This window comes from Triturus cristatus, chromosome 6 (genome assembly GCF_964204655.1).
Source record: "Triturus cristatus chromosome 6, aTriCri1.1, whole genome shotgun sequence".
In the NCBI taxonomy this organism is placed as follows: Eukaryota; Metazoa; Chordata; class Amphibia; order Caudata; family Salamandridae; genus Triturus; species Triturus cristatus.
The window spans coordinates 157230526-157257622 of NC_140589.1; the positions used below are offsets into that span (position 1 = coordinate 157230526).

At 51.4% G+C, this 27097-nt stretch overlaps 1 protein-coding gene across 1 annotated transcript in view; it reads right to left on the reverse strand.

Annotated features, from left to right (window-relative positions):
• PARP1 (poly(ADP-ribose) polymerase 1) overlaps positions 1–27097 on the reverse strand; it is a 331612-nt gene that overhangs the window by 285290 nt on the left and 19225 nt on the right. Inside the window, exon 2 of the mRNA XM_085610418.1 lies at positions 19062–19224. Coding sequence (XP_085466544.1) covers positions 19062–19224 — 163 coding nt within the window. The remainder of the gene's footprint in view (positions 1–19061; positions 19225–27097) is intronic.

Here is a 27097-nt window from a genome sequence, read left to right on the forward strand (position 1 = left end):
ATTGCGTCTACAAAATTGCATGATTGTTAGCCACGTGGGGTCCTATTAGAGATAGACAGTCCAGGAGGCAGGGGCGTAGTGGGTCTGGATTGTGTTTCAGACTGGTATTTGAGCCCTCTTCCCGTGCATGCAATTACTACTTCTCAGCCCCGTAATGAACAAGCATTGGCATAGCCAATACGTCTCGCTTTTGGGACCTTATAAGTATTTAGATATGCAACTGTTGCATGGCTAAACACTTATAAGGTCCCAAAGGCGAGACCTATTGGCTATGCCAATGCTTGTTTCACTTGGTGCCCTTGTGCCCTATCCCCCCCTGCCCCCTTTTGCCTTCTGTGTCACCCTCCCGCTCCCCCCTCGCGCTTTCCCGCCGCTGAGCCCCTTGCGGCCCCGCCCCCCTGGTATCCTATTCGCCGCCCCACTCCCGCCTCCCAGCTGCTCCTCCCTCCCACAGCCCCACATATGGAGGCTGCACGGTGGTGAGGGGAGGGGAGCGACCCTTGACCCTGTCACCAGGTAGGTCGCCCCCCTCAGCCGCCACACGGTCCTCCTGTACCACTGTCCCGCTGCCGCTGCCCGCGGTGTCCTGACCGCCTCTCCAGCTCCGCGGTCGGTCTTGCCTTGCCTGCGATTGTTTCTCGTGGTTTTTTTCCTTAACTGGGATTACGACCTTTTTTTTCCTTGTTGCCACTTATTGTTTACTGTTGCTGCCGTTCTTTTTTTCACTTGGTGCCCTTGTGCCCTATCCCCCCTGCCCCCTTTTGCCTTCTGTGTCACCCTCCCGCTCCCCCCCTCGTGCTTTCCCGCCGCTGAGTCCCCGCCCCCCTGGTGTCCCATTCGCCGCCCCACTCCCGCCTCCCAGCTGCTCCTCCCTCCCACAGCCCCTCATATGGAGGCCACGCAGCAGACGTGCGCAGTGGGCGCGCCAAAGGCAAGCCCGTCTGCACCCGTCCGCACCTGGACCGCGCCCAGCACCAGAACCTCTGGCCCCCTCCGTAGCCAGGAAACCCGAATGAGATACAACACCGCCGCCTTCAAAGCACTCAACACCGGACAACCATCTGCCTGCTACCGAGCCACCCCGAAGCGCACCCACAGACCCTTCTCCTGCCTAGGCTGCAAATTCACCTGCGTCCGAAACTGCACCCCACCATCCGGACCAGGCAACAACAACCACCTCAAGTGCATCCTGCTCAACACCCGCTCCGTCCACAAGCATGCCGTCGAACTCTGGGACCTCCTCGACACAACAGCGCCAGACATCCCCTTCCTCACGGAAACCTGGATGAACGCCTCCTCAGCCCCCAACATCGCCATAGCCGTCCCGGACGGCTACAAGATCATCCGAAAGGACCGCGTCAACCAAACCGGAGGCGGAATCGCCATCATCCACAGGAGCACCATCAGCGTCTCGACCAACTCCGAAGATACCCTCACCAGCGCCGAACACCTACACTTCCAGAGCCGCACCGACCCCAAGACCACCCTCAGAGGAACCCTCATCTAAAGACCCCCAGGCCCATGCACACAATTCAGTGAAGCCATCGCCGACCTCATCAGCCCGCATGCCCTCGCCTCATCAGACTACATCCTCCTAGGAGACCTGAACTTCCACCTGGAGAACAACAACGACAACACCACCACCACCACCCTACTAGACCACCTCGCCAACCTCGGACTCAAGCAGCTGGTGAACACCCCCACCCACTACGCCGGCCACACGCGGGCCAATGACCACGTTACCTCCAGCCACTCTACCGGACTACAGTGGATCGACCACAGATGCATCCATTTCATCTACAAGAAGACCACATCCCACCACCACCCACAACAGATCCCCCGCAGATGCTGGAGCAAAGTCACCACAGACCAGCTAACCACATCAATGAGCCAGAACCCACCAATCAACACCGCGGACACCAACGACGCAGCACGCAACCTCACACAGTGGATCATCAACTGCGCCGACACCCTTGCACCACTGAAAAACCCTCCAGACAAGCCCGGCAACAGGAAAGCCACATGGTTCACCGACGACCTCAAAGAAACGAAGAAATCATGCCGAACCCTAGAGAAAACCTGGCGCCACGAACAGACGACAGAAAACCTGATAGCCCTCAAGAACGCCACTCGCAAACACCACCAACGGATCCGCACCACCCAAAAGACATCGTTCAAAGAGCGGCTGGACAACAAAATACACAACAGCAAGGAACTCTTCAGCATCGTAAAAGAGCTCTCCAACCCCAGCGCCAACAGCAACGACATCACACCGTCACAAGACCTTTGCAACTCCCTCGCCACGTTCTTTCACCGCAAGATCACCGACATACACGACAGCTTTGGCGATCAGAGTCAGACTCCGCCCCCAGCCACAGAACCCACGCCCCCGACTACCACCCTCAGCGACTGGACTCCCATCAGCAATGAAGACGCCACCCACGTTATGGAACACCATCCACTCCAGCTCTCCTTACGACCCGTGGCCTCACCACATCTTCAACAAAGCAGACACCATCATCTCACCCCACCTCCGGAACGTCATAAACAACTCCCTCACGTCTGCCACCTTCCCAGAGAGCTAGAAGCACGCGGAGATCAACGCCATACTGAAGAAACCCACGGCGGACCCTAAAGACCTCAAGAACTTCATCCCCATCTCTCTTCTTCCCTTCCCTGCAAAAGTCATCGAGAAGACCATCAATAAACAGCTGACCACATTCCTCGAGACAAATGGCTCCCTCGACCCATCCCAGTCCGGCTTTCGAGCCAACCACAGCACAGAGACTGCCCTCATCGCAGCCACCGACGACATCAGGACCCTGCTTGACAACGGGGAAACTACCGCTCTCATCCTCCTAGACCTCTCAGCCGCCTTTGATACAGTCTGCCATCGCACGCTAATAACCCGCCTCCACAACGCCAGGATCCAAGGTAATGCCCTGAATTGGATCACCTTGTTCCTCTCCGGCAGAACCCAGATAGTCCACCTTCCTCCCAGCGGCCACCAAGATCGTCTGCGGCGTACCCCAAGGCTCTTCACTCGGCCCAACCCTCTTCAACATCTACATAAGCCCCCTCGCTGCCATCGCACGCAAACACAACCTCAACATCATCTCATACGCCGACGGCACCCAGCTGATACTCTCCCTCACCAAAGACCCAGCCACCTCCAAATCCAACCTCCATGAAGGAATGAAAAACATCGCGGAATGGATGAAACTCAGCCGTCTCAAACTGAACTCAGACAAGACGGAGGTCCTCGTCCTCGGACCATCCCCATCCGCCTGGGACGACTCCTGGTGGCCCACAGCGCTGGGCACCGCACCGACACCCACGGACCACGCACGCAACCTGGGATTCATCCTGCACTCCTCCCTCACGATGACCAAGCAAGTCGACGCCATCTCATCCTCGTGCTTCAACACCCTGCGCATGTTCCGAAAGATCTTCCGGTGGACCCCTACCGAAACCAGAAAGACGGTCACCCAGGCCCTCGTCACCAGCCGACTGGACTACGGGAACGCCCTCTACGTAGGAACCACAGTCAAACTTCAGAAAAGGCTCCAGCGCATACAGAACGCATCCGCATGACTCGTCCTCGACATCCCTCGCCACAGCCACATATCTGCCCACCTAAGAGACCTGCACTGGCTTCCCATCAGCAAAAGGATCACCTTCAGGCTCCTCACCCACGAACATAAAGCGCTCCACAACAAAGGCCCCGAATACCTCAACAGCCGCCTCACGTTCCACACTCCAACCCGCCAGCTCCGCTCCGCCAGCGTCGCCCTCGCCAGCGTACCACGGATTTGCAGAACCACCTCCGGAGGAAGATCATTCTCTTACCTGGCTGCCAAGGCGTGGAACTCCCTACCCATCCCACCTACGACTGACCCAGGACCATCTCACCTTCAGGAAACACCTCAAGACCTGGCTCTTCGAGCAGTAGCAGCACCCGCCCCCCCCCCCCCCCTTCAGCGCCTTGTGACCATCACGGGTGAGTAGCGCGCTTTATCAATGTTTTGATTGATTGACTAGCTTGTTTTTTTGCTTGCACATCTACACAATAGCGTTTTGTGGAAGTGTGTGTTGTAGACCAAGTTGCTGCTTTGCAGATGTAATCTAGGGGAATGTTCCCCAAGAATGCCTTAGAAGCCCATAGTTTGCGTGTTCAATGAGCTCTAGGGGGAATGGTTAATGTGCGTTTTGCTTTGATATAGCATATTTGGATGCATTTAACAATCCACCTTGCAATTACTGCTTTTGAAATGGGATTGCCCTTATGAGGTGGGGAAAAATCCACAAAGAGTTGTTTAGCCTTTCTAAAGGATTTTGTTCTCTCAGTGTAGTAGAGTATTGCTCTTTTAACGTCTAGAGAGCCCTTTCTGCCACTGAGTCTGGTTGAGGGGGAAAAACGGGAGTTCAACAGACTGGTTAAGGTGGAAGGCAGAGATGACTTTGGGTAAAAATTTAGGGTTAGTTCTAAGTACCACTTTGTTATGATGTTTCTGCAAATATGGTTCTTGTATGGTTAATGCCTGGAGTTCACTAACTCTTCTAAGAGATGTGATAGCAACCAGAAAGACTACTTTCCAAGAGAGGAACTGTAATTCACATTTAGGCGAAGGTTCAAATGGGGGATCCAGGAGTATGGTAAGGACCATGGTATGGACAGGATGGAACTCTGGGTGGAATTATTCTTTTAAGTCCTTCCATAAATGCTTGAATAGCGGGTACTCGAAATAAAGACAAATGTCAGTTTTGGAGATAAGCTGCTATTGCAGCGAGATGTAGTCTGATAGCTGTATATGCTAGGTTCCATTGTTGTAGGTGCAAGAGAGAACAGATAATGTTCTGAATTGAAGCATCTAGTGGATCAATTTTGTTATTTGTGCAATAAATCACAAATCGTTTCCACTTTGCTGCATAGCATGCTCTGCTGGTAGGACATCTAGCTTCTTTAATGACGTTCATGCAGTCTGGTGGGAGATTGAGGTAGCCAAACTAAGACTTCAGGTGCCAGATCGCAAGGTTGAGTTGCTTGGGATGTGGATGCCTGATCTCTCCCTGGTTCTGAGTAAGAAGCTTGGGTGAGAGGCGTAGCTTTTGATGCGGAACTACAGCTAGTTCCAAGAGGGTTGTGAATCATGGTGGTCAGGCCCATGTTGGAGCGACCAGGATCATTGTGAGGGAATGCTGTTTGAGTTTCCGAACCACTAACGGAATGAGCGGGAGAGGCGGAAAAGCGTAAGCAAATTTGACTGACCAGTTCATCCATAGCGCATTACCTTTGGACAATGGGTGTGGATGCCTGGACGCGAAGCTTGGGCATTTTGCATTTAGGTGTGTGGCGAACAGATCTATTTCTGGGTGTCCCCACATTTGAAAGAACGGAAGAAGAACTGCTGTCTTTAACGACTGAGCAGATCTGCAATTTGTTTGTGTACTCCTGGTAGGTGTTCCGCAAGGAGATATATGTTTTGTGGAATGGCCCATCTCCATATGCTTTGAGTTAGGTGTGAAAGCTGCAGAGTGTGTGCGCCCCCCTCTTTTTGTATGTAGTACATAGCTGTCATGTTGTATGTATGGACCAGGACAGCTTTGCCAACAAGAGTTGAAAGTATTTTAACGCTAGAAAAATTGTCAACAATTCCACGTAATTTATGTGGAGTTGTTTTTGCTGAGGTGTCCAGTAGCCCTGAATGGTATGATTCTGAAGATGAGCTCCCCAGCCGGTGAGCGATGCGTCTGTTAGCACTATCTGTGGAACCGGGTCGAGGAACAGCCGCCCTTTGGAAAGGTTTTGCGTGTTCCACCACTGCAGAGAGCGATGCGTGCAGCTGTCCACCAACACCAGATCTGTTAGCTGACCTTGAGCCTGGTTCCACTGACGTGTCAAACACTCCTGTAAGGGACGCATTAGGAGTCTTGCATAAGGGACGGTGAGAATGCAAGGGGCCATCATCCCGATTAGCTGCATGTTATCAGGGCTTGCATGTTGCTTATCCTGACTGGGTTGGGGTATGCTAGAGCTTTTGAAGTGTCTATTGTAGCTCCTAAGTATTGTTGTGTGCTGGACGGTTGGAGGTAGGTGTGTGTGGTTGGGTGTGTGTGTGTGTGTGGCACACAGCTGCTGTGTGACTTGGCCGTTATGAGCCAGTCGTCCAGATAAGGGAACACGTGAATATGCTCTCTTCTTAAGTGAGCCGCCACTACTGCGAGGCACTTGGTGAAAACTCTGGGTGCTGTAGTCACCCCGAATGGGAGGACTTTGAATTGGTAGTGTTGTCCGTCTGCCACGAACCTGAGATATTTTCTGTGAGCGGGGTGAATGGGAATATGAAAAAAGCGTCCTTTAAATCCAGAGTGGAGAGGAAGTCGCCTTGGTGAAGCAGTGGAAGCACCTGTTGGAGAGTGGCCATGGGGAAGTGATCAGACTGGATGTAGAGGTTCAGCGGTCTGAGGTCCAGTATTGGTCTGAGAGAGCTGTCCCTTTTTGTGTTAAGAAATAGAGGGATTAAACCCCTGTGCCTTGATGAGGCAAGGGGACTGGTTCTATTGCATGTTTTTGTAATAGCGAGAGAAACTCTTGCTTGAGAAGAGTCAGATGTTCCGAAGACATTGGACGTTGTCTGGGAGGCACATTGGGGGGAGTAGAGGTGAGTTCCAGGCAATAACCATACTGGCTCATCTGTCTTACCCACTTGTCTGTTGTGATGGAATTCCAGACAGGTAGGAACTGTGAGAGACGTCCCCCAACAGGAGTAGAATGATTGAGGGGAAGTGAAGGAAAGTCACTGCTTGGTGGTAGGGGAGTTGCGGGTGTTGCCACCACGACTCTTCCCTTACCGTTGTTGCTCCTGTACCCTCCTTGAAAATATCCTCTGGGGGAGGTAGTTTGATTGGGACTTTTGTATGAGGTAGAGGGAAGCTCTGAGCCAGTGGTTTTGGAGCCGGCTCTATAAAAGGAGCAACAAAATGACCCTCTAGAGGAAGGGAATTGCAAGGCCCCCCAAGGACTTGGCAGTCTCAGTATCCTTTTTCATCTGTTCTAGAGATGTATTGACTGTGGGCCCAAAGAGATGCTCTTGGTCAAAAGGCTGATTAAGAATAGTGGATTGCGAGGAGGAGCCTAGCGCGCAACCAAGATGGCCGCGTAGGTGCGAGGCTCCCGAGGACCTCCGCGACCTCCTGAATTAATCCTGGCGATATCCTGTCCTTGTTGAGGGGACTGTGTTGGGGAACCGGAGCTGAGGCGCCACCCGTTTTTTGGGCTCGAATCGGACCCCGAACGCCGGTGGGAGCATCGATCGAAGGTTGCGGCCTTCTCCTCGCCGGCCCCCCGGATTGGAGTAGTGGGGCGATCCGGGGACAAAGCGAATAACAGCGGCGAGCGGGGCTGGGCGACTGGCGTACCCCGCACTTTCACTTTCGCGCCCTCCTAGCTCTCAAGCCGGGTCGGGCTGCGGAGCGGGGTGCGGTGGCCTTGTCCAGGAGCCCAGCTGACCCGCCGGCGGTGGGTTGACCCGCGGTTCGGTGGTCGCCCCTGCCCCCCCCCTGGCACCCGTGACTTGGTATAGCGGCCCGTTTGGGGAGCTTGGCACGACGGTGGAAGAGCCAGCATGTCCACCAAACAAGATGGCGACCGGGCGAAGGTGAAGACGACCCGCCGTGGCACGGCGCACCAGGCCAACAGTATGGACCGCTACACGCTTCAGAAGGGTTCTCCGGAGACATCGCGTGCATCCCCGGTGGGCCCGACGGAGGCATCTGCTCATCCGGTGGATCTGACCCTCCGGGACGTCATGGGCGCCATCGCAGAGATGAAGGCCTCGGTGGACCAGCGTTTCGACACCTTAGCGCAAAAAATAGACTCGGTCCTTGTGGATGTGAGCCTTGTGAGGGCAGACTTGTCCAAAACAAACGACCGAGTCGACTCCCTGGCCCACACCACAACGAGCCTCACGACAGACGTGGTGGCCCTCCAGAAGGAGGTGCGCCGGCTTGGCCAGGCGAGCGCCCTGATGGACCGGCGATTGGAGGACTCCGAGGGTCGGGCCCGGAGGAATAATGTCCGTATTGTGGGGGTCCCGGAGGGACGAGAGGCGGAGGCGGCGGATCTTTTCGTGGAAGATTTGATCCTGACCCATCTCCAGCCCCGGGGGCTGAGTAAGCTTTTTGCGGTGGAGCGTGCTCACCGGGTCCCCGGGGGCAGACCTAAGACTGGTGCCCCGCCGCGGCCGCTCATTGCCCGGATTTTTAATTTTCGGGACAGAGATGCTATCCTCCAGACCTCCAGGCAACAGGGACCGGTCAAGCTTGACAACATGGAGATACATTTCTACCCAGACTTTACTCCGTCGGTCCAGAAGCAGCGACAGAGCTTTCTTGGGGTTAAACGTCGCCTAAGGGACCTGAACCTCAAGTACTCAATGCTCTTTCCAGCCAAGCTGAGGGTAGAGGTGGATGGTCGCACGCACTTCTTCGACCGGCCCGAGGCGGCTGGGGACTGGCTGGACACTCTGCCTGGAGATCGGGGCCGGGGGGGCGGGGGGGGCGCGGCTGGCGAGGAGGGCCCGCCGGATCAGAATTGAGGGGTGACTGAATAGGCCTTGCTCTGGACGTTGTTCCTTCACCATTTATTGATTGCGTATGTTCCCCTCCTATGGAGGTTGCGTGGGGTCTGTTGGGGGCTTCCCTCCTCCTCTGGGGGACTAGTTAGTATTTTAGCTATGGGGCGACAGGCACACTGCACTTTGGGGGGGCTGTCTGGGCTCATGCAGGGGTGCAGGGAGGGGGGAGTTCTGTTGGGACCGGGGGGTGGGGGGGGTGTGTTGTTTGTTAGCACCGCAGGGCAAACCCGCTACTATGTTGTTGTTATAAGGATGCTCGATGGGGGACGACCGATTGATTCGACGTATGATGGGGGGTAGGGATTTGACTGTGTTGTCATGGAATGTTAACGGCCTGGGGGATAGGATTAAGCGTGGTGTGGTCCTGCAGTACTTAAAACGTATTTCACCAGATGTTGTCTTCCTGCAGGAGACGCACCTTATAGGTAACTCCTTTCATGCAATGAATCGGCGGGGATATCGTTTGGTGGCACATTCCGGCTTCACCTCGGGCTCGCGGGGGGTGGGTATTATGATCAAGAACTCGCTCCCGTTGGAGATTGATGAGGTGCGCCATGATGAGAGGGGACGCTACACGGTTCTGGTGGGAAGAATGGAGGGTAGAGTGTTTATCTTTATATCAGTGTACGTCCCGCCTGGGTTACAAGCCACCACATTCGCGGACCTGGGGCGCCTCCTTCTGGATCTTCCGAGTGGCCTGCTGGTGGTTGGAGGGGACTTTAATGCGGTAGCCTCTGGGTCTATGGATCGCCATCCCCCTAGGGACCTCCCCCGGGCACAGGCGTGGCTGCCCGGCCTTCTGGACACGCTGGGCCTGGTGGATTGCTGGCGATTAAAGCATCCCGCATTGCGACAGTACACCTTCCACTCGGGTGCCCATGGTAGCCTCTCGCGGCTTGATTACATCCTTGTCCCGGCGGCCCATGCAGGGAGGGTGGGGGAGGTGCGCCATCTAGCGCGGGGTATCTCAGACCACTCCCCATTGTTGTTGCATTTCGATGTCTTCCCGAGGGGGGATGGCAGGGTGGCCCCAATCAATGCATGGTATTTGCGCGACCCCACCATTCGTGCCGATTTGATCAAATCCTTACAGCGATATTTCGACGAGAATGTGGGGTCGGTCTCTTCCGCCATCTCCCTGTGGGAGGCTTTCAAGGTAGTCTTTAGAGGGGAGGCCCTTTCCTTTATCTCCCATGCCCGGCGGCTCGAGCGGGAGGAGGTGACCCGGGTAGAGGCCGAGATTGCAGAACTGGAGGGTGACCTGGGGAGCGGGGTAACAGACGCCAAGCTGCATGTTCTACACCTAAAGCAGGCGGCCTATCGGGCCCTCGTCACGGAGGCGGCCAGGGGCCTCAGTAGAGAGCAGCAGGGGCGATTGTATGATGTGGGTGATAAGGCTGGCAAATTGATTGCGTGGTTGGATAAGAGGGAGAGAGCGAGCCGCGTGGTGCCTTTGATTGAGAGTGTTGATGGTGCGTGTGTCACCGAGCCGGAAGCCATTGTCTCCTGCTTCGCGGATTATTTCCGCGAAGTCTACTCCCCGGTTTCCCCCTGCTCGGAGGAAGATTCCCATGCCCTGCTTCGGGACATCGCACTGCCCTCCCTAACGGTGGAGGACAGGGATTCGCTGGACGCCCCTCCCACCTCGGACGAAATTGCCTTGGCTATTCGCTCGGTTGCATCCGGCAAGGCCATGGGCCCCAATGGTATTCCCATCGAGCTCTACAAGCTACGCCCGGATGTGTTGGCGCCCCACCTGCGCGCGATGTTCCTGGCGGCCCACTCGCAGGGTTCCCTCCCGCCGGACCAGCGCCTGGCCACAATTGTGGTGATCCACAAGGAGGGGAAGCCCCGTGAACGGGTCACATCCTATAGGCCGATTTCGCTTTTGAACGCGGAGCCCAAAATCCTTGCCAAGGTGTTGGCCAACCGGTTGGTTGGCGTGGTGGGCGACCTGGTCCACCAAGACCAATCTGGCTTTATACCGCACCGCAACACGGCGCTCAATCTGCGGCGCTTGCACGGGGTGCTCGCGCGTGTCCCATTTGTGCGGGAGCCGGCCATCTTGGCGTCCTTGGACGCCACCATGGCGTTTGATACGCTTGAATGGCCATACATCTGGGCGATGCTGGCGAAATTCGGGTTCGGCCCGGGTTTCATTAGCTGGGTCAAATTGCTATATTCGGGCCCATTGGCGCAGGTGGTAGTGAATGGGCGAGTCTCGGCCCCATTCGCGCTGGGGAGGGGTACGCGACAGGGTTGCCCCCTGTCGCCTCTCCTGTTTGCCCTGGCCCTGGAGCCCCTGGCGGAGTGGCTGCGGTGGCACCCTTCTATCCGTGGTCTCCGCTGGACCCCCGAGCAGGAGGACCGTGTGTCCCTCTACGCTGACGACATCCTTCTGTATCTCGCCTCCCCGCGTAAATCACTGATGTTCTGGTTGATGTTTTGCGCTCATTCGGTCGCAACTCAGGCCTGGTCATCAACTGGGCGAAATCCTGTGTCTATGTGCTTTCCGGGGAGGCTCCGGCCCTACCACGGGACTGTCCGATCCAGATTGCCTCCCAAGGTTTTCGGTACCTGGGTATCTATATCACACTTGACCCGGAGGCCCGCTATGAGCGGAATTTGCTGCCCCCCCTCCAGCGCTTGAGGGAGGACGTGGTGCGCTGGCGGCGTCTGCCGCTCTCGCCGCTCGGCCGAGCGGCTTTGTTCAAAATGATGTCCCTGCCGCGATTCCTCTACGCCCTCCAGAATACTATGGACTTGGTCCCGGCACGCTATTTCCGTGAGGTGGAGGGCCTCCAGCGGCGCCTGTTCTGGGACGGGAGGCCGCGCATTGCTCTGGCTAAATTGACGCTCCCGTGGTACGATGGGGGGGTCGCCCTCCCGGACATTAAACGGTATTACTGGGCCTCCCAACTAGCTGCAATTAATCATGGCCTTTATGGGCCCGCCTTGAACCCGGCATTTGAGATGGATAAAATGCTCCTACCCGGTGGCGATTACAATCGCGCGCTCTACTCTGGCGCGCCCGACTCCCGTTTGACGGGACCGACGCGTGTTATGGTGCGTGTCTGGCACGCGGCTAATGCAGCTATGGGGTGGAAGGACCGTTTGACCCGGGCGTCACCGCTGTATGCGTCTGAGAGGTTGGGCTCCCTATGGACGTCGAAGGGCTTCGGGAAGTGGGACACGATCGGAATCAGCACGGTGGGAGATCTCTGGACGAGGGGGGGATTCAAAACTTTTGAGACGCTGCAGGCGGAGTTTCAGCTGCAGGGCAGTGAGTACTTTCGGTACCTACAAGTCCGCCATGCGCTGGGCTCCGTCTTCCCGGACGTCGCCTCCATTCCGGAGTCTTCCCCCCTGGAGGACAGAGTGCTGGACGGCCATGTACCGGACAGCACGATCTCCCTCATATACAAAAAACTGATCAACGATAGATCGTGCCTGCTGACTAGTCTCCGCGAGGCCTGGGTTGCCGACGGGCTGGAGCTGGACGACGAGGATTGGATTTCCGCGGTGGCCTCTCCGAAAGAGGTGGCCATCCCGGCTCGCCTTCGTTTCGTCCAGCTCAAGATCCTTCACCAGGTTTACGTGACGGGGCCAAGGCTTCTGCGTATGGGTTTTGCTGGTGACGGACTATGTAAGCGTGGCTGTGGTGCGCTGGCGACTTTCATGCATATACTGTGGGAGTGCCCGAAGGTGGAGCGATTCTGGCGTGGTGTGCATGAGGTCCTGCGTGTGGTTACGCGTGTCGCGCTGCTGCCTGAAGCGAGGAGATGCTTGCTGAATGTATGGGAACCGAATGACTATTCGGTCCCGCAGACGCGGTGGGTGACTCTGGGATACATGATAGCTAAGCGTGACATTGCTCAATTGTGGGGATCCCAGAGGCCCCCTGCGGTGTCGGCCTGGAAAGAGCATATGGATTGGTGTATGTTTCGTGAAAAGGTGGTGTATGTGGCGAGGGGTAAGCCTGGGGCGTGGGTGAAACTCTGGGGCCCCTGGAACGCCTACCGCGGGGGTATTTGTGAGCCACCACTGCTACCGGCTGCCTCGCCTGCTCCGTCTCCCTAGACGGCCCCCCTCCCTCGGCCGCGGGCGCGCGGTCCCCCCAGTCCCTGGCCTACTCCCATTCCCCTCCTCAGAGTTCTGCTGCTGGTTTGGATCCCCCACTTATGGAGCACGTGCTGTCACTTTGGATCGCGGGTTGCCTTGCGGGTGTGGTTTTTTGGTGTTGTTTTGTTTCAAGAAAAGGGAACCGTACTGTGGGCTTGGAGCTGTGTGGCCTGCACCATTGATTACTCCTGTTTCACTGCTCTGCACTGCCGAGAGACTTTTACTGTATGTATGCAATATGCTTTTGTCATTCTAGCGGCCGGCCGGGTGGTTGTAGGCCCATACCTGTAACTTTTACAACCTGCAATAAACGGTTTCAAAAAAAAAAAAAAAAAAAAAAAAAAAAAAAAAAGAATAGTGGATTGCACCTTTTGCTTGAATCCTGAGATTCGAAGCCAAGTGTACCTGCGTAATAAAACACTGGTATTAATAGCACGAGATGCGATATCAGCTGCGTCGAGGGCGCATTTGATAGATGTATTAGTTATTAACTCCTGTATAAGGTCGTTAGCTTTGTTTTTATATTGGTCAGGGAGATGTTACATAAGCTTTTCAAGCTCATCATAGTGAGCCCTGTCGTATCTAGCCAACAAAACTTGGGCATTGGCAATCCGCCAATGATTTGCCTTTTGCGACACGATACGTTTACCAGATGGGTCTATTAGCTTTGATTCCTTATCAGGAGAAGGGGTGTCACCTGTGCTTTGTGAGTTAACTCTTTTGTGTGCATTAGACACTACAAGAGAATCTAAAGGGACTTGACCTCTGATATAGATTGGGTCATTGGGAGGTGCCTTATATTTTTTGTCCACCCTGGTGTTGAGGATCCTGGCTCTGACTGGGTCTTTAAACACTTCTGGTGAATGTTTAAGCATGCCTTTTAGCATTGGCAGGGTGTGTGTAGTTGTTTGTGAGGGTGCAAATGTTTCTAGTAAGAAGTCTTTTTCTAATGGATCAGAGTAAACCCAATGTTATCGTCAGGCGGTGATGGTCTAGAAAGAGAGACCCGGACGGGTCATTGTGTTGATCTGGATCAGCATTATAGTCATCCCATGGATCTGTATCTTGTGGGATTGTATGTGTGTCGTCATCCCTATCTGTATCTGTGATCCCATCCCCGCTTATGTCATCATCTTCATCACCCTGTGGTTGAGGTGAAAAAGTATGTTGAAGAAAAGAGTGCTGGAGAAATTTGCAGGTTTGAATCAGATGGAGGAGGAGAGGAGGAGACGAAGGTGGAGAAGTGTTAGTGCCTATCTCCTTCCGTTTAGTGGGTATTTCAGAGTCTTCTGAATAATCCAGATTCCACTTTTTAGGAGGTTTAATGGTAAGATGACCGGTTACTGGGTCAATGTGTAAAGTCGTTTGCTTCGGATCCGAAGGATCAGTCACAGTCTGTTGTTTGGGAACACTGTCCTTGTTCGGCACCGAAGATTAAGGGGCAGAATGTTCTTTCGGTTTGGTGTCCGAAGCTTCCTGTGGGATCTTGGACTCTAACTTTGGGCGTAGGAGCTTCTGGCTCCGAGACCTTTTTCTGCTCTGAAGTCTTCGAAATGTGTTTTGGCTCCAAAGGTTTGTCCTTTGACTGTATCAACGCCAAAGGCTTTATTTATTTTGAAAGTTTTATATATATCTTGGCGCCAAGGCTGTTTTCGGTGCAGACGAAGAAGAGTGTGGTACAGGTTTGGTTTTGGGCTTCGGTGCAGAAGGTGACTTGTCAGCACCGGAATGGGGTTGGCTCGAGCCCGAGCCAGGAGGCTTGTCTTTCGGTTTCATAGCCGGGCCCAAGGGCAGGGCATCTGAAATGTGCTGTCGGTGCCGACCTGAGCCCGAGGGCGAAGGTGTTACCAGAGCCTTTTGATTGGGATTGGTTGGAGAGGGGTCTCGGTACTCATGGACCGTTAAGCCGGGGTGACTACCTCATCTTCGATGTCGCAGTCGTCATCTTCGGAGACTGAGACCTCTCCTTCAGCTTCCTGTTCTGTATGGACATCGGGATTTGCTTCGAAGATGGCCGTAACCGGGCTGCTTCCGCTGGACATTTCGTGACATCGAGCCCGACGGTCACGGATGGTTTTCTTCGACCTGAAAGATGAGCAGGCCTCGCAGTTCTGGTTTTCGTGCTCCTGGGAGAGGCAGAGGTTACAAACCTCGTGTAAGTCCATGTGTGGGAACTTAGCACCACACCCCGGGCATTTTTTGAAAGGAGTCCTTTCTATCGACTACTGGCATTGTCGGCGCAGATAGGCCCAACGGCCCGCGTCGAAGTTCGAGGTTAATATAGTTTTTTGAAGATACGCATCGAAAGGGAAACACAATGGAGACAATACCGTCGAGTGGTGAGGAACTGCGCGTCGAAGGGGGTTTGAAGACAACACTAAACCGGAGCGCAGCAAGTCACATCCGAACCCGATGGTGGAAAAAAAACATTCTGAAGATGGAGTCGATGCCCATGCACACTATCACCCTAGGGAGGAGTCACCTATCTCATGACTACAAAGACTTCTTCCAAAGATAAAAACAAAATGCAAACATCCGAGCCCAACACCAGATGGCGATCTATGCACAAGCATATGATCTGCAGCTCATATGCCTCAAACCAAATATTCTGCCGTCTGTAACACCACAATAGAGGCTGTTTTGCTAATAGAGTTAGCATCAGTCAATAATCCCAAATGATCTGCTTCTGTGGCCTCTCCTTTGAGGCAAAGGCCTCTTGTGCAACCTCACATTTGGGATAATGTAAATACAGGACTTAACGGAGGAGAGACCAAATCTGCTGAGCTGTTACTTTCACACTGCTGAACAGCTAGTGACACTTATTCTTGATGGATAACAGTCACTCCTCCAAAGATACGGTGGGAGAGCTGCCGTTAACTTGAGGCTCTGAACCTCCAGTGCTTAGGCACTGAGGTGGCAAACCTGTGATGGTGTTTCCCCAGAGATGATTCTTCCTTCGACGGAGAACATGTAGGTGCCAAAGCTCTCGGTGTTCACATCCTCGACGGTGACTATGAATGATGTTAGAAATTATATAGGTTACTGTACTTTTGTCATTTTTCTTCTTTTTCTCCTCAGATCTTCCTTTAGGGAAATCCTGAGGTAAAAGCTTCCAGGGAGGTGGTGTCATGAATGCAGAACCGGTGATGTGCTGATCACCAGTCCGACGGGCTCCCGATCCCCCGCATGAGCTCTGCTCGAACTACAATCCCCATGATGCCCGGAAAAGCACGCCCCACGTGTTCGACGTCACGTTCAGAGGAGCGGATATAGGCCGGGACGCCCAGAGGGCGTTGCCGAAGATTCCCGGGTATTTTCCTGTTTTGGCTATCAGCAACTTGCAGTTCCCCGACGGCTGTTCCTTCATCCCGGTGATTCCCGTTCGCCCAAGGATTTCCGGGCACCGGATTACCGAACCCGCGCTCCTCTGCTCTAAACTGTCAGAGCCTCGAGTGGCAGCGCGAGAACCACCATTCCTCCGCCCAAGGATTTCAAGGCTCCGATGCACAACATTCGCGCTCCTCTGCCCCAAACCTTCAGGGCACAGAGTGGTAGCGCGGCAATCAACCTTCTTCCGCCCACGGATTTCCAGGCTCGGGACTACGGCATCGGCGCGCCTCGACCCCAGGAGTTCCGGGCTCTGAGTGGTAGCGCCCCCGCCTGTGGTCTTCTGTCCAAAGGTTTCCAGACTCAGCCGAGTCACACTAGCTGCGCTACAAAACCGTGAGTACTTACGGTATTATCTACACCATCAGTCTGGTGGGAAGAAAAAGGTCCTCGTTAACAGTAGCACCTCGTTACAGAGGAACCGGGGCATTAAGCTCAAGCCGAATTGAGCTGCTCTTTGCTCCAAGAAACCTTGCTACTGTATTTTCCACGTGTTCCTACAACGATCACACACTACGCCCAAGGCCACACGCCAGTGCCGCTTAACTGGATAGTGGATGCCGGCGGTATCAACAACTGGGGGCACGAATAGAGGGAGGCGGTAGCAGGTAAAGAGGCTGAAAGAAAAGAGAGTGGGTTCCAGGTTGGGAGGTGGTGGGAGTATCAGTTGTCTCATGGTATGTTTGTGTCTTCACAGGTCTCTCTCCCTGCCGTTCCTACCCTTCCTTCCCTCGCTCACCTGTCTCCTTAGTCCGAGTGTGTTACACCTATTCCGGACTGGGGACAGATGGGAGGTGGACCCCTATAGAGCATCAACGCCATCCTGAGGAGAGGAATCGAGGCGGACACGACAGGTGGCTCGCTGATAGTTTTAGTCTTCCATTTTCTCCTTCCTTCTTTAACCATCATATAATCATAAATCCCTCTTAGCTTTTTGCCTAATCTGTCCTTCAATGTCCTTTTTGAAATCTTGAGGTGGAACTCGCAGCTCTTTACTTTCTCAATGCACACAAGGGCTCCCTTCTTTCTCAAGAAGCTCTATCTCTTCTGTCCTTTCCAACATCTTGGCAGCCCCACAGTTTCAAAACATTAACAACTCTCAAGTGAGGGTGATGACACCTAGGTCCACATAAATCTTTCTAGAGATATCCTCCCAAGCGACAACCTACAAACCACCTTAAAAAAGCTTCAAGAATGGATAAGTGATATTGCCAAATGAATACTTTTAAAACAGAAATGATGATGTTCGGGACTAAGAGCAGTTTCAGTCTGCTCCTACATCCCATTCTACTCACATTTGATCAAAACATCAAAGCCCAGAGTAAGGGGAAAAAGAATGCAGAAGTAGTTGTATGCAGACGTTTTTTTCACCTGCTGGGGAAACTCGCATCAGTGCTGCCCGTTCTCTCCTCGCATAAAGACTTGTTGGTAGGAGAAGCTATTCATTTTAGATTGGATTATTGCAACTATCTGCATGTGGGTTTGCTTGCAGAGGGATCACTATCTGGCAGTCAGATTTACCTCTAGTCTAGAGATTACATATAGCTGGCCTGAAGATCACTGGCTGCCATCCCAGAACAAGATTATTTTTCAAGTAGCCAAGTGGGTGCTCAAATGTGTAAATGGTATAGCCCTTCCCCTTTAGGTGTCCAGCTGTGTGTCAATCATGTTGCAAGGAGAGTACTTGGCAGCCATGGGGAAAAATATTCTGTGAATTCCAATTGAAAACTTAAAGATAAGGGTGGAACAGCCTTCTCAGTCCAAGAACCAGAAACGTGGAACTTAATCACCAGATCTCTGAGGTTAACATCAAACGACCAAACATTCTGGAAAACACTTAATTTTTCTTCTAGGCTGCCTGACATGAGACCCTCCAGGTATTGCTGCTATATAAATGTGAGGATTATGATGAGAACAAGAAGCAGACAGTGGCAGGCAGGGTGAGGAACCAGGGGTACCAGACAGGGTAACACTTTTTTTGTTCAAGTTCAAAGATAGATTGCTTGTTTTTACAATTACTTATACAACAAAAAGTGTTACTGTTAGTTTTTTGTGTCAAAGAATTGACATAGCATGGGAAGAGCTGCAGGGGATGGGGGTTGAGAGAACACTATCATGGATGCACATATAGTGCCTGGGCTCAACAAGGGGCCCAGAAGGCTATGCTGTATAGTTGCAAACTCCTGCAGAACAAAACGCACATCATCTACAACTAGAAGAGGCGTAGCATCTAGTACACTGCATCCATCAACCTACCACACCAGGGATCTCCACGGTCGAGGTAAGGGGGACAGGTAAGCGTTATATCCGGGTTAGTGAAAGGAAGTAACAAGGCATCTGCAAGGCCCACGCCCACAGCATTGCGACCATCCTATTTTGCTTCATCTTCAGCTCCACTTCAAGCCATTCCCTTATGATGATCATCAACACAGGAGTAGCAGAACTAGAACAAGTGCTTTGAGTTTAGTACTGAGTCGAAAGAATTCCAAAGCAACAATTAGCACAGAGGTTTCCTGCTTCCAGTGTACATCAATATGCAAATCACCGCGCATGGAAAGCAATGGAAACTATTCTTACCAATAGCAAGGTTAAGCAAAGCTGCCGCTAAATATTTAACAACAGATTATTTATTATAATACCACTAAATCATTTTACTGCTAGTGGCACTACACTAATAGTATATCAAAATGTTAAGAGTACAAAGGTCATAGCTAGAATATTTTAACATGCAGTACCATTAAAAAAACATTATGATCCATGGCCTAACCAAGACCATCTTGAACGAGTTTTCACTTGTAATCAACTAGGACAAATATAATGTGAATCGCTACACTTGGAAATTAAAAGTATACGGCAGTGGACCAGATCCATGTTGCCATTTTTTTGACTGTGAATGATACAACGAGGTGCTCATACCTGCTCCAGCTCCACCAGTTTCAATCGCCTTCTTAATTTTTTCCTGATCCTCCCATCGCAGCTCCGGAAAACCATCAATATCTGTGGGGGATACGACACGGGCACGCTTCCAGAAACAAGAGTAGTGATGCCAATGAGGCACTTTGCCATCGAACATGGGAGACTACAGAAAAGAAAAGTAAGGTGGTTCCATTAGCTAAGCATATGCAAATTGGATGAAAACCGTACATCATGAGCCACTTTAGAGCGACTCATCATTAGGTGGGAATTGGCACCTGTAAGCAGTGGCACTGCCTGATAGAGAGCGATTACAGCCCACCACAGGTGCAGCAAACAGTGCCGGCCTAGTCCAACCCATCAAGGGACAAAAAGTTAACTCTTTTGAAAAGTATAAAAATATTCTTGACCTCAAAATTCTAAAACAGAACTGGTCAACAATCCACAAATAGTAGGTTTTCTTGGGAAAATCGTTGTGTAGCTTAGAATGTTCTTACAAAATTTGTGAAGTTTTTCACTAAGTAAACCCACATTAGTGATGTAAATGTTGCTTTTAAATAAATACCCACATGTTATTAATTACCTATTCAATCATTAACTCTGTGTCAAGTAACTGACAGGGACTAAGGTTTATGCACCATAAATGCCAATAACAGAACAATCCTGCACATACATTCCTGTCAGGATTACTAATATAAAGAAACTTATAGCTGCAGGCTTTAGAGGGAATGTCTAGATGAAACAATCCCACAGACATCACAATGTAAAATGTGTAAAATGTCCGCAAATGTTTATCATAATTTAAGAGCAATACAAACCAGGATGAAGTAAATCTCAGATTAAGTGCTTGGATTCTTATGTTCCATCACATAAGGTACAGGCACATTAACGCCACTTCCAAAAAGACCCATGTCGGAGCCCTAATTTTCAGCTTCGGACAAATGAGACCCAGTCTTGAATGCTTAGAAGAAAGAGGGAGAATGTGTCTGCAAATGGAATCATTGGTATGGTACGTTTAAACAAGTGTCCCTTCCAATTGTCAAGTACTGCTGCAGTCTTGTAAAATGGAGTTATAAAGCTACTCTACAGACGAGGGACTGATACCCACCTCCCAGGACAAGAATGGAGAAAAGGATGCCTTATGCTGGTTACAGTCTGCAAGGTATATCCCGAGGCTGTACTACAACCTTGGAGCCTTAGAACGGTATCAGTGCTCTTGAGATCAACAAATGAAAATTTGCCTGCCAGCATGAGGCCATGCCACGCAATGATTCATACCACCAATCATCCAGCTTCTTTGTGCCAACAAAATCTGCTTATAATCTTAAACTGGCTTCAACGTGCAGTACCAACTACACTATTTAATCTGTCAAATGTATCCTCAACAGTTAGTCATGTGAACAGAACACTTGCTTCAAGTGTAACTGCTGTCTAATCCGTTTAAGGTACACTTGTATTGGCATGTTGTAGGAAAGTGGCTCTGTATATACTGTTCCCAAATAGGTACAGTGTGTACAGAGTCCACAGCCCCCCGAGGTTTGGCAGAGGCTAAAGTTAGATGTAGCCTTACTCTCCAAAGTGGTAGCTTGGTCGAGCAGTAAGGCAGTATCAGAGGACAGTGTAAAGCATTTGTTGTACACACTCAGTCAGCACTCACACACTCATGAACTGAACTCTAGGCCAATGGTTTGTGTATAAAAATATATGGTTGTTTTATTTTAGAACCAACAATAGGTATCAAAATATACTTTCTCAGAATGAGATACTTTAGTTAAATACTTTGCAATAGGCAATTGACTTTTGAATGCAATAGGTACACTTTGCTGCAATAGGCAACACAATTTCAAACACAATAATGCATTGAGCTCAATGGGAATTTTAAGTTATATGCAATTGATAACTTTCAGGATTACTTTTCTAATTCCAGGACTGGATCCTAGATTCAGTCCTGGGACAGTTCTTGGAAATAAGTGAGCAAATACGTTTTAGTTACTGCTGTGAATTTTAAGCAATATTTTGGTATTTTAAAAGTGGACACAAAAACTTTTTCTAATCAAATTACCCATGTTATCCTATGGGAGGAAATTCACTTAGCAGCTAAGTAGGGTTATGGTTACTTTTTCTAGGTCAGTGTTGGATCCTGGATCCAACACGAGTGTGCCACCTGTAAGCAGTTGAGAAACTGCGTTTAAGTTATACAGGCGATTTTTAAAGAATATTTATAAGTTTGCAAAATCGACAGAAGAAATTTCACAGAAAACAGTCATGGTTTCCTATGGAAGAAAATTCAAGTTACGGGTAAAGTATGTTCTTGTTACTTTTGTAATCCAGTGCTGGGCTCCTAGCCTCAGTACTGGGACATCTATCTAAAACAGGTAAGTAATTACGTTTTCACAGTTGGTACGATTTTTAAAGAATATTTGTAGTTTGCAAAAAGACACTTAGAAGAAATTTCACAGAAAAACAGTCAATGGTTTCCAATGGAAGAAAATTGAGTAAGAACGGTTGCGAGTACTTTTCAGGGTCAGTGCTGGGCACCAAGATCTAGCACTGGGATCCCTCCTAATAGCAGGTGAGTATTTCCGTTTTCGTTACTCGGTTAATTTTAGGTGAATATTTTAAAGTTTAGAAACTCCACACTTAGAAGAAATTTCAAGAGAAACCAGTCAATGTTACTCTATGGAAGAAAAGTGAGTTATCGGCTTTTGGGTAAGTACTCGACTGGCAGAGTTAAGGTTCTGAGCATAGACTCAGGGGTCTCCCAGGGTCAGGTAAGTACAGTTGTTACACCCTCAGCAGCACAGGGACAGCCGGGTGCAGAGTGAGTTAGGCCCAATGTTATCCTGTGGGAGGCAGGGGGCCCTTGGTTGGTGGCGGCTGACTAGCAGGCCCGCGGCTGTGGGAGCTGGGCTCCTGGTCACTTGCTCAGGGCAAATGGGGAAGTAGGTAGGAGTAGAAGTTACACTGCCAGGACCACTCGGGCGGCTGGGTGCAGGGTGCTTTTGAGCCTTCGGCACTCAATGGATTACAATGGAAAAGCTCAAGGATGAACGAAGGCTGCAAGCTCGGGACGAAGATTCTTCAGGTGTGACCACCACACAGAGGTAAGTTGGGTAATTGGAGGATAGGTAGGTACCCAGGAGTCGGGCACAGGGGGCCGCAGGGCGCCGGGGTGCCTTTTGTTGTTTGGAAATCTTACCCTCTGTTGATCGCGGTTGGGGGGAGGGGGGGGGGATCCCTGGTTCTGAGCCTGCAGGCATCGTCAAGAGCATCGAGATGGTTCCTTGGGTGCCGGATTCGGGGTCACAGTCGCCAGGGGGACGTCCTCGGGGTCCTTGTCCACTCCAGCACAGGCCAGGCTTGGCGGGTGTAGAGTGTGCAGGGTTCGCGGTTCCTGGCTGTTGCCAGGGGCTAGATACTTGCTTTGAGCAGAGCCGCTGCTCGTGAGAGTCCCAGGTGCTCAGAGTCACAAGGTAGCCAGGTCCTCCGGGGTGAGCAGGATTTAGCAGGAGCAGGTTCGAGGGTCGACTGGCCGGTAGGGCTGGGGCCAAAGCAGTTGGTGTCTTCCTCTTCTTAGCAGCTGCACGGCAGGTCTTCTTTCTTCTTGATCTTCTTTGTTGGTTCAGGGTGCCCCTAAATACTAAATTTAGGGGCGTTACAGGTAGATAAAGGGCAGGGACCACTGGGTCCCTGCCCTGAGGTGGGTACACCCCCTATCCTGCCACTCTCCTGTGGGAGGGGGGCAGTGGCCTAGTCCTGATTGGGTAGGGCTCTCCATCTTCAAGATGGCAAGAGCCCGGGGATGTGCTTCACCTTGCCTCCCCCACCTGAGGGGTGGGGTTGGCAGAGGCTGGCACACCCCGTCCTTCCTTGGTTTCCGGCCAGTCTTCCCACCAGAGACGGGGTTTAGAACCGGTAGGGGCCAGTTGCTGGGTACAGCAAGTGGCCTGGAGAAGCTCACAAAGGCGGCATGCCTTTGAAGCTTCCCCTGCCCATCCTGGTGGGAGGAGACCTAGCACCTCGCCCAGGATATGCATTGTTGCAGGCACAGGAGAGCGGATGGCTCTCTACCCAGGGGTCCAGAAACATGTCTGCGGTGTGGCAGCCTAGGCAGCCCCTCAGACCAGACGTGGATTGTAGGTTAGGTTCAGGGGGCATCTCCAAGATGCCCTCTGTCGTGCATTGTACATTAAATCCTGCACGGACATCAGTGCGGGTTTAATGTGCAGAGAAGTTTGATACCAAACTTCAGTGGAGCCATCATGGTGCTGTGGAGTTCGTCTTGACGATCTCCCAGCACCATATACTCTTAAATGGCAGCACTGCACTTACAGGGCCCAGGAATGGACCTGGGTACTGTAGGGGCACAGGGCTCATGCTCCTGTACCCACACTACTGGCATAGGGCACCCAGCTAGAGGGGTGGCTGGTGTATGTCAGGGCAGTGTATGTTGTAGGCTTGGCACACAGGGATGTGTGCCATATCGACTCTCTGTTTTGTTCTATACCCAGACACAGCCTGCAAGGGCAGTGTGTTTGTGTCAGGGTACAGGGCCTCTAAGGGTGGCATAATAAGTGCTGCAGCCCTTAGGGGCCTTTCTTGGTCACAAGGCCCTGGGTACCCAGGGTACCATTTACCAGGGGCTGACATGTGGCCAGTGTTTGCCAATTGGGTTGTAGGTTTCAGCATAGTTTTTAGGGAAGGAACATAGGCCCCGGGCACCTGATTGGCAGGAGCCCATGGCACACTCAGTCAAAGTACATTCAGCAAAAAGTGGGGGCATACCATGCAAGAAAGATGGCACTTTCTCACACATGTATACTTCATCTGCCTATGCCTGAACAGTGAAATCGACATAAAATGTAATTTCCTGCAGACTATCACTTCATTAATTAATCTGTTTAAGGATTACAGAATTGAAATATATCCTTTCTCCCACCGCACCACCTATAAGTAGAGAGCCTTCGACACTCTCTCTCTCTCTGAACTCACATCATCATAAACTCACTGAAAGCTGCCACCTACGAACCAGCATCCATTGGCAAATTTCTACAAGATCCCAAAACACCACTCCAAAGCAACGTCAACTTCTCAGTCAACTAAGGAACCTTCCCCACCGCCCTCAAAAAATCCTACACTGGGCTCAAATAAGTTTGCTAACCTACGCCCTGTCACACACTTATTTTTTTTATAGGAAATGTCATAGAGAAAGCAGTCACTCCCCAATGCATCAACAAGAATATTCTTCTACAAGAGTACAGGTCTGGCTTCAGGCCTAATTGCAGCACAGAAACACCTGTAGGCCCTGTAATCCACGATGCACCTAAATCAAAAAATAAATAAAAATAAATTACCATCCCTAATAATCCTGCTTAACCTTTGTAAAAACAACAGTTGATGGACAGAATGCAGAACAATGTCATACATTCACGCCAGTACAGAGCCCTGGGCCTAAATCCATCGTTTTTTTGCTCACCATACCATTCCAGTTTGAACCCAGCCATATGCAAATCAGTCTTGACCCTGTGCCTCATGGGAACAGTCCAGCCCGAACTGCCAAGCCAGGTCCTCCCTGGACTGGAAACAAGCATCCTAGGACCGGTTTCAAAACCGGTTTTGCAGCATTCAACCCTGTCAACAGTTATACATTGAACCACATACGGGAAGTGAGCCTGGGTTTCACAGACTAACCACCCCACACCACACACACACACACAGTCCTACTACTAGAACTATAACTGTGCTATACCCTTACAGCACAAACTTGGGTTTCAACGAACAGCACAACTTTACCTGAGAGGGGCCAGAAGACCGCACTCTCACTGATATAGACGGACGGTCTGGTCACACTAAATATTCACAAAACGCACCACCCTGCCACCAAAGCTTGATGTAATGCATCCAGGGAAGTGACAGTAGTCCACTGCCCATTGCAAGGGAAAGCACAGACCTGTTGTGGACATTGCATTAACTGAAACAGGCATAGGTCTCTGCAAACAATACATTAGCATGACGATAGGACCAAACAAAAAGTCAAGACATCAGTTTCACCTGCAGTTGGGTACTCAGAGCACAGGCACAGACATGCCGGGTTAACATGCAGGGGACATTCCAATCCCAAACGAAATTGATAGCAAAGTAAGTTCAGTGTTCAAGAGTAACAAATTGCTAGTACGTTTGATTGTGGAGATAAGTACAAGAGACTTGAAGATTGGTGGCATGAAATGAGCGTGAGATAGAGATAACGACAAAAATAGGCCACCATGTATGGTGCTAAAGAGTGGAGGACCAATAAAGTTTGCAAAGGCACTTGGTGCTGGCAAGTCACTTGCACGTTGACAACATGCATGCGCACAGAAAGATTGTCCACGAACAAGTCACAAAAAAGTAATATATTTGATGATGATGATAGGAAATTTGTAATGCGCTACTTTGCCCAAGGGCGTCAAGGCGCAACTGATGGAACAAACTGCCAAATCGAGAAAGAAAAGAAACATTAGGGATAAGCTTCAGAGAAGAGCAAGGTTTTAAGGGCTCGGCGAAACAGAGTAAGAGATTCCTGATTCCTAAGATCAGGGGGAAGCTCGTTCCAGAGTCTGGGGGCAAGGGCGAAGAAGGCCCTGCCTCCCCACCTGGCTTTCGCGACGCGGGGGACGGTTAGCAACTTCAGACTGGTGGATCGCAGGGCCCTGCCTGGGGTGTAGTAGGACACCAGAGACCTAATGCCCTCGGCCCCTGCATCATGAAGAGCCCGATGGGTGAAGATCAGGGTTTTGAATTTTATCCTGGCATGCACCGGTAGCCAGTGAAGATGTTTCCTGATCGCGGTTCCAGAGGAGCGTCTAGGGGCATTAGCAACAAACCTTGCTGCCGCGTTCTGAACCACCTGCAGCCGATGGACCAGTTTATTGCTCATCCCAAGATAGAGGGCATTACAATAGTCCAAGCGCGAAGATAGAAGGGCAACCGAGACTTTTTTCCGGGCGTCAGGCGTGAGGTAATGGGTGAGCTTTCTCAACACCCTTAAAACCCCACAGCAGGTGGAAACGGTCCTATTCACCTGCTTATCAAAAGCAAGTGAGGTGTCAAATAGGACTCCCAGATTGCGGGCAACGAGGGATGGCTGGGGGCAAACTCCCAGAGTCGATGGCCACCAATCGGCTGACCAGACCTCCTTGTTTCTCCCGAACACCAGGATCTCAGTCTTTTCCCCATTCAACTTTAGGAAGTTTGACGTCATCCAGCCTGCCACGGCCTCCATACAGTTCCTAAAGTTTAGGGCCGTAGACCCGACAGATTGTGACAGGGAGACCATGATTTGGGTGTCATCGGCGTACGAGAGTACTTCCAATCCAAAAGACCTGACAAGCCTGGCAAGTGGGGCCACATAAATGTTGAAGAGAGTAGGGCTCAAAGAGGAGCCCTGAGGGACCCCACACTGCAAAGGCTTGGCAGTGGAGAGGAAGTCACCCAATTTAACCCTTTGCTCCCTGTTGTTAAGGAAGGAGGTGAGGAGACTGAGAGCCAAACCCTCCACCCCCATCTCACTGAGACGGGAGGCTAAGATGGTAGGGGACAGGGTGTCAAATGCGGCTGTGAGGTCGAGCAGGATCAGAAGCGTAGTCTGACCCCTGTCGACCTTAGCGCGGATGTTGTTAACCACCACTGTAAGGGCTGACTCAGTGCTATGCTCCTTTCTGAAACCATGCTGAAATGGATCAAGCAGACGGGTTTTATCAAGAAAGGTGCTGAGATGGAAATTCAGATGAGCCTCCAACATCTTGGCCGGGGCAGGAAGAAGGGAGATGGGACGAAAGTTCTTTAAAGTCCCAGGGTCCAAAGTGGCCTTTTTTAAAAGAGGCTTCACAATGGCTGTTTTCCAGGAGGCTGGGAAAATCCCACTGGATATAGCCCTGTTCATAACTGCCAGCATGGGGGGATTAAGGTAGCCCTACAGTTTTTTAAGACTTTGAGCGGACAGGGGTCGAGAGGCGAGCCTGACCTAAGGGAGTCCAAAAGTCTCTCTAGGTCCAAGGCCG